At 49.1% G+C, this 7,355-nt stretch overlaps 1 protein-coding gene across 1 annotated transcript; it reads right to left on the bottom strand.

The window, feature by feature from the left end:
* Window positions 1-2,919: 2,919 nt before the first annotated feature.
* On the bottom strand, window positions 2,920-6,547 carry LOC134434676 (serine/threonine-protein kinase PAK 1-like). Its single transcript, XM_063183314.1, has 4 exons — window positions 6,472-6,547; window positions 5,874-6,070; window positions 4,406-4,543; window positions 2,920-3,020 (listed from the first exon to the last, which is right to left on the bottom strand). Exons 2-4 carry the CDS (start codon window positions 5,994-5,996, stop codon window positions 2,928-2,930), a joined length of 354 nt encoding a protein of 117 aa, XP_063039384.1. The 5' UTR covers window positions 5,997-6,070; window positions 6,472-6,547; the 3' UTR covers window positions 2,920-2,927.
* Between the last annotated feature and the right edge of the window lie 808 nt (window positions 6,548-7,355).

The raw sequence follows: 7,355 nt of genomic DNA, 5'->3' as shown, positions 1-7,355 counted from the left end.
AGATGCTATTGTAGAAGGGACTTTTCTCTCCAATGATGCAGAAGCTTTTCTTGTAGTAACTAATGCTGCAAGTAGAGTTTGACAACCTTTTGATTGGAAGATTTTAGAAAAATTGAGAGCTGCAATTTCACAATTTGGTTGAAAATCCCAACTTGCACAGTCACTTCTGCAGTATATTTTTCCATCTAACACATTAATTCCAGCTGATGTGCATACCCTAATAAGACTTAGAATGCCACCCTATCAGCAGGTGATGTGTCTTAAAAGCTGGGAGGAAAAGTGTGCTCAAGAAGCAGCAAGACCTAGAGTGCAGGGTGATCCTCTGTATGGTTTAACAGCACAACAGTTACTTGGCAAGTGGCCCTGGCCTACTGCCACTGCCCAGGCTAGGAGCATTGATCAAGTCTTACAGATGAGCCAACAACTAGCATGTAATGCATTTCTTGCACTTCCAGATAAGTTACACACTATGTCTTTTACACAGATTTGTCAAAGAAAGAATGAAGACTTTGATAAATTTGTAGACAAATTGCATGAAGCTATCTATAATCATTCTGATTTCAATTCAGACACAAAGATACAATTGGATGGACTTTGGGATCATTTCTCCATTCCAAATGGCTTTACCCTCTTTCCCAGTCAAAAGAGCCTTTCATCTCTTCCAAAAATTGCCTGCTGAAACTCTTCTGCTCCCATCCTAATCAGTTCACTACTCCAGCATAACCCTTGAAGCACGGACAGATGACTCTTCAACTAATTATAGTAGAAAAGAAGGGTATTTATTGCAGCCGTGGTCACATGTGAACTAGTTTCCAGAGACATGTGCAAGGAGTTGCAGACTCCTGCTCTCTATTTCTACAGAAAAGGTTTTACATTAGGTTTCTAAGGACCCATAATACATAATTATTACCTGCCTGCTTTGCATTTTTATCAGCTGAATATCTATTACAGCTGCACAATTGTACTCCCTCAACTGGGTTGGTGGGATTTTGAAATGAGGGAGTGGTTGTATGGGAGGAAGAAAGCAGTCTTCCTCATGGTGAACTCTCCTCCCATGGCCAGTTGGCAAGACCTTTTGACCTGCTGCTCATGGTCCAAGCCTCTCCTAACTGTTCAATTATTCTTAAGGCAAGGTCTTTCTATGGTCTCAGCTTCTTCACAATTGCTTCCTCTATCCCTGTCACTCCTAGCTTTATGTTCCTAATATATTTGGTACTCTTTAAGTAAGGCACATGATTTCTGCTACCTGTATTACTAACTTAGCTTCTTACCTCATTTTAAAATCTTAACTAAAATATGCAATCTTCTACTATCCCAATTCTATTCCCAGCTGGGCCCTCGACCCATCTGCACTTTTCAATTTTCCTCATTACATTTTCAGCTAAGCCCTTGACTCACCTCAGGCACATCCCGACTGCCTCTCTCCCAGCAGCTCAGAGCTGCATTGCACAGTGCTTGCTGTGCACCACAGAGCACAAAGCAGGCTGGCCTGGTGGGCCTGAATATTTCTGCCAAACACTCTGCATCTCACACCTTTGCTCTGGCTCAGTGCAGAACTGCAGGGTTGCAGGCGCTTCCTCCCAGAGCTGCGTGAGGCGCTGGCTCCTGCAGATGGGCCCTGCCAAGCTGTCCCTGCCTCACGCTGGCCTCGCTTCCCTGGCACAAGTGCCGGGCCTGAAGGAGCTGCCCTGTGCTCCAGCCTGCCGAGCAGCCCGGCTCCCTGCCCCGGTGCCCAGAGTGCTGCACACACTGCTGGCCTTTGCCAGGAGTTGCAGGGCAGCCGGCAGAAGAGGAGGAATCCTCAGCCAGCCCAGCGGCCCGCGGCTGCCCTTGGCCTTTCTCTGCTCCTGGGCACATTCCAGACGGCCATGGCCCCCAGGCCGGGCTGTGCCCAGCACGGCTGCGCTTCCCCTCGGCAGCAGCCAGCTACCACCTGGGCTCTGAGAGTGGAGGATTCGCCCGCTCCCAGCAAGAGGCACCCAGGGCCCGGCTGCTGCCTCTTGCAGCTCCAAGGGCCTCCTTCCAGCCTGCCTCTGCCGGGGCTCAGGCTGCTCCGGCCTCTGCCGGGGCTCTGCTGGGGCTCCAGCCCGGGCAAGGCCGGACCCGCTCTCACCTCACAGGCGCTGACAGCTCTGCGCCACAGGAGACCTTCCCGAGCACCCTCTCTGATCTTTCTGCTTTCTCACTTGAGCAAGGCTCTCCTCCAGCCAAAGAGATTATTGCATTTAGGGATACAAATCCAAGTGGCAGGAACCCCATTGCTCTCCAGTCACAGCTGAAGGCCTGCATCGGCACAAGATGTTTGGGCTGCCTCATTCTTCCTTTGGTTTTGCCTTCAAATGCCATTGCCCTTTCTGCCTCAACTAGAAATACCACAGCTGTGCCATAACCAGCCAGTGGGTCATATTCCAAAGGCAGTGCGGTCTGGAGAGGATGAATGAAGAAGAGCCCTCCTCACTTATGAAACCATACAAAAAAAGCCATATGTGTGACTTAGTACCAATAAAAAACAATTGGTAATTCAGAAAAAAATGTTGAATTTTCTGAAGAGGTCAGAAGGAGGAGAATCTTCCAAGTGAGTTGATGTTTCAGAAACTTTATTAATTACAACTCTAATCTATAATTGTATGCTACAAATCTCTTTAGCAACCCTACTCTACATTCCTACTCTAAATTGGTAACAGAGATAAGATCTTGAGATGATTGCTATGTTCTCGTCTCCTAGGGTTAGGCTTAGTCTTAGGTTTAGGCTTAGGCTTAGGCTTAGGCTTAGACTTAGGTTCAGGTTTGGGTTTAGGTTTAGGCTTTGGCTTAGGCTTAGGGTTGGGGTTAGGGTTGGGGTTAGGGAAAGGGTAAGGGAAAGCATAAGGGATAGAGATAGGGATAGGGTTTGGGTTAGCATTTAAGGTTAGGGTTAGGTTTTAGGTTTAGAGTTTAGGGTTAGGGTTATTCGTCTTCTTCACTGAGTTGATGACTTGTGCCAGGATGAATGGTGGCTTGGCTGAAGTTACAAATGGATGCTGTCCACCAGGAAAAAAAAATAAAAACAACAAAAAAACAAAGAACAGTGAACCATTACTTTCCAAGCTCATTGCTTCAGGGACTCAATCAGGATACATCAAGTTCCTGGAAAGACCCAGAAAGAGGAGCAATGGGACCATCTGCTCCCCAGTCATCCCCAATGTGCAAGACCTTGCCATCACAGGCAAACCTGGCCCAGAATCCCACTCATCTGTTTATTGTGATGTCTTCATCATGCTGGGATTTTTGCCCTGCCAGCGCTCTAGAAATGGTGCTTTCTGTCCCGGGGTTTTCTTCCTTTCAGGAAACTCCAATGACTCACATAGGTCCCTGCCTTTGAAAGACAGGCACTGTGCTGATTCCCACAGGGACAGAAAGCAGTGTCTGCCTTTCCATGCCCTGCCCCTCGTGTGCTGGATGGCACCTTCCTTCCCAGCAGGGCCAGCCCAGTGGCACTGGGCCCTGCAGTTCCCTCTCTGCCACACAACCTGGCAGTAACCCTGGCACAGTTCCCGTCTGCTTGAGCGTGCCAGGCAGCAGATGGGGCTGGGACAAGTCCCTCCCAGCTGTCCCTGTTTGCATGGCAGAAACCTCTGAGGGTGGGCTGGGGGGCACCAACCAGGGCCCCTCAGAGGCTCACAGTGAGCCCCCCACAGCCCCTCCTGCCCACAGCCAAATCTCGGACCCCTAGGCTGGGACTGGCTTCCTTGGGTTCCTCCACCACCATTTCATGTCTCTGTACCCTGCATTGCTCTACTTCAATTCTTTTGCCCTTAGATAAAACTGAATTCTCTACCAAATCACAAAAGAGGGCAACAGACACAGTCAGAGGACAGAGCACCTCTCCTCGCAGGAAATGCAGAGGGAGCTGGAGTTATTCAGTTTTGTGAAGGACAGGCCCCAGGGAGACTTTATTGCCACTTTCCAAGACTTCACAGTGGCTTTGAAGAAAGTGCGGGACATCTTTTTTAACAGGGCCAGTTACAATAGGATATGGACAAACATTTTTAAACACTAAGGGCATCTAATCAGAGTAGGTCTAAGGAAGAACTTGTGTACTCAGAGCATGGTGCCACACTGGCACATCTTGCCCCAAGAGCTTGTAGGTGCCCCATCCCTGCAGCCATTCCGGCTCCGGTGGCAAAGGGCTCTGAGCAACCTGATCTCTTTAAAGATGTCCCTGCTCATTGCAGGACACTTGCACCAGAGGACATTTACAGGGCCCTGCCAGCCCAGCCCAGTCTAGGATTCCTCACCATTTTCATTTGAAGAGCAGCAAGAGTGGAGGTGAGGAGGAAGGGGGCTCATCTGCTGCCTTGGGCTTGAGTGGAGGAGGAGCCCATCCCTCAGAGCCTGTTTCACCTGCAGCCCCTTCACATTTTACCTGCAGGAGCTCCTTGGCAGACCAGCGCTGCTCCTCGTCTGTCTGCAGGCAGCAGCTCAGGAAGTCACGCAGCAAAGCCGAGAGGAGCTTGGGCTGCTGCAGCTGTGGAGTCCCTACTGTGGCTATCAGGTATGTAGCCTGGAGAGAAAGGAGACACCAGGCTCCACCTCCTGCTTTCACATCTCTAAGGCTCTCCCAGATCCCTTTGTTTAACCTCTGTTCTTCAGTGGCAGTTTCTGCCCTGGCACAGACCCAGAGATGACTTTCTTTACCAACCAAAAACCCAAACCCTGATGCAGCCACAGCTTTTCCACCATCCTGCAGATCTTGCCTTGGCAGCTGATTTCATTGCCTCACCTAGTTAGTGGGAACTACATCAGCAAAAGGACATTTGCTTCTCTGAGGATTCATGCCAGCTTGAGATGGTTTTTGGAAGAGGGACTTTGCTATACTAACTAATTTCAAGGGTTAGTAGATGAAAGGCATCTCTCCATCTTGTTGGTCCTTTAAGCGCACGTGCCCTAGAACAAAACTCATCAAGCTTTTTGTGCTGTTCTTGAAAACAATGGGAATTTGAAGAAAAGAAAGGAAATTCATCAGTTAATACCCAGGTAGGGAAACAGACCATGACAATCTCCTCTTCAACACAGACACATTAAGATGCCTGCACAAATGTATTGGGATGAAAATGCCTGCTTGGGCACACAGGAGCCACTTGCAGCTCTGTCTCTCAGCAGTCTGAAAATTTCAGCTTCCCATTTTTGCAGCCAAAGAAAAATTGTCTAGGTCAGAAGAAGGAGAGGTTCCATCCCTATGGACACCCTCTAGTCATTTGGCTGCTCAAGTCAATGCATTAATGGTAGGCCCATGCCAGAAAGTGCCAGGAAAGAAACAGGAGGTTTTGGCAGGCTCTCCACATCACCAGGCTCTGCCTTGGTGACGTGCAGAATGTTGCTTGGGCTAGGAGAGAAACACGGTCACTGAGTGTTTCAGCAGCACTGCACAAGAAGCAGAAGAGACTCTGTGCATTACACCCTCATGCCCATGTTTTCCAGTGAGAAGAAACTGCACACAGGGTTAGGTTCCTCTCTAAAGACCATGGTTTTAGAAACTTTGTTGGGTTTGGGTTTCCTTCCTTCATTTCTGGAAAGATAACAACACTTTTAAGATGCTTTTTCCCTGTTATTAAGGCCATCTACACAGACAAAAGAACTGGAACCACTAACCCAAAGGAAAGTGTTGAGTGAGAATGGAGTTTGTTTGGAGTTTGTTTGCATGTGGTAAGGCTTGAGTTCCCCCACTGATGCAACCAAAAGTCCAGCAGATGCTGATGTGTTGCAGGGACATTTGTAGGAGGGGACCTTGGTGGAAGTAGTTCCAGCAGATGGCAATGGGATTTTGTCCAGTGGCACACAGGACATGGGACAGGTGAGAAAGACAGTGGGATCAGTGAGTATTTGCTCCTTACCGTGCCAGAACTTTCGCCCAAGTAAGGAGGTTCTTGTTCTATCATTTCAATTCCCACAATTCCAAAAGACCATATGTCCACTTTGGGGCCATATGGTTGACCTGTCACCACTTCAGGCGCCATCCACCAAGGAGTCCCGGTTACCGAGCACCGTCTGCTCTGCTCAGGGGTGAGCTGAGTAGCGAGGCCAAAATCAGCTGAGGAGAAAACAAAATACTGGTTTTATCTGAATTCTGTGCAATTAGGAAAGCAAGCAAAAGAATTCCCCAGTAGAAGTTTGAAATTGCTCTGTGGAATCTCCTGGCATTGGCGACTTTAAAAATCCCCCCATGTTTTACACTGCCTCTAGCAGTGGCTTTTGTTCTTTGGAAACTTTAGACTTGTAACTCCCTCCCTCTGGAAGGGACCCACACAGAGCAAGGCCACTCTTGACTGCTTGTGGCTCCTTCTACCTCTGTGCACGTTGCAACTGTGCCCTCAGCTCGCAGCAGGGGTCCCTGCACTGCCACCAGCACCATGTTTGGGGAGCTGGCAGTCACGCCAAGCAGCCCCACACCCACATCCCTGGAACGCTGCACCTCACCAAGAATATACTGACCCAGTTTGACAGAACCGTCGGTTCTGAGAAGGATGTTGTCACTCTTCACGTCTCGATGGATCACTTCGTTTGCATGAAGAAAATCCAGTCCTTGCAGGCACTGAGCGAGAAAACAGAAACAGAAGGGCAAAAATGAGTGATGTGATTTCATCACACAAGGAAGGAAACAAAGAATCTAAAAGATTCCCTCTCCAGGGGAATGGGGAGTAATGGCAGAACAGTCATGGCCACTGAGAGGAAGAGCTTGCTGCTCCAACACTTGCAGAGCAGGACCTTTCTGAGGAAAGGCACGTCAGCTTTTGAAAGAGCAACAGCACCTGCTGTTGTAGGCTGTCCCCTGCCAACCAGCCAGGATGACTCCTGCTGCAGCGCATGTGCTCAGAAGCAAAGAGCATTCTGGCTGCACTCCTATCCTTTTTAGCTGAGCACTGAGAGAAACGAGTCTCTCTCTTCTTTCTTTGCTGTTTGTTTCAAATCCTGCCACCAGCACCTTTGCTTTTACAGGCAAGGAATGCAGTGAAGACAGACTCCAGGCAAGCATTTAGAGAGGCAAGGTGGAGAACAGCAACTACAAATACAAGAGACAGAGCGAGAATACAACAGCAGGAGATAAGAGTACTGGCACTGAGTACAGGGAGTGCAGGGGCACTGGCAGGCCTTTCACTTGAGATGCTTTTACTTGCCCATAGCATACCAGCAACACAGAAACAAAACTCGGCATAGGAAACCTCTCCTGTTCTGAGCCCCTGTTTCCCACACAATCCTGCCCAAGCCCTTGGAAACACAGCTGGGATTGCTGACCTCCCGACTGATGGCTGCCATTTCATCTTCCAACAGGCAGGTCTGGCTGACGATGTCGCTCAGGACACCTCCATCCATGTACT

This window comes from Melospiza melodia, unplaced genomic scaffold (assembly GCF_035770615.1).
Source record: "Melospiza melodia melodia isolate bMelMel2 unplaced genomic scaffold, bMelMel2.pri scaffold_45, whole genome shotgun sequence".
NCBI classification, from domain to species: domain Eukaryota; kingdom Metazoa; phylum Chordata; class Aves; order Passeriformes; family Passerellidae; genus Melospiza; species Melospiza melodia.
Note: the sequence above shows the minus strand (reverse complement) of the source record. Positions and strands in the feature narration are given on the sequence as shown.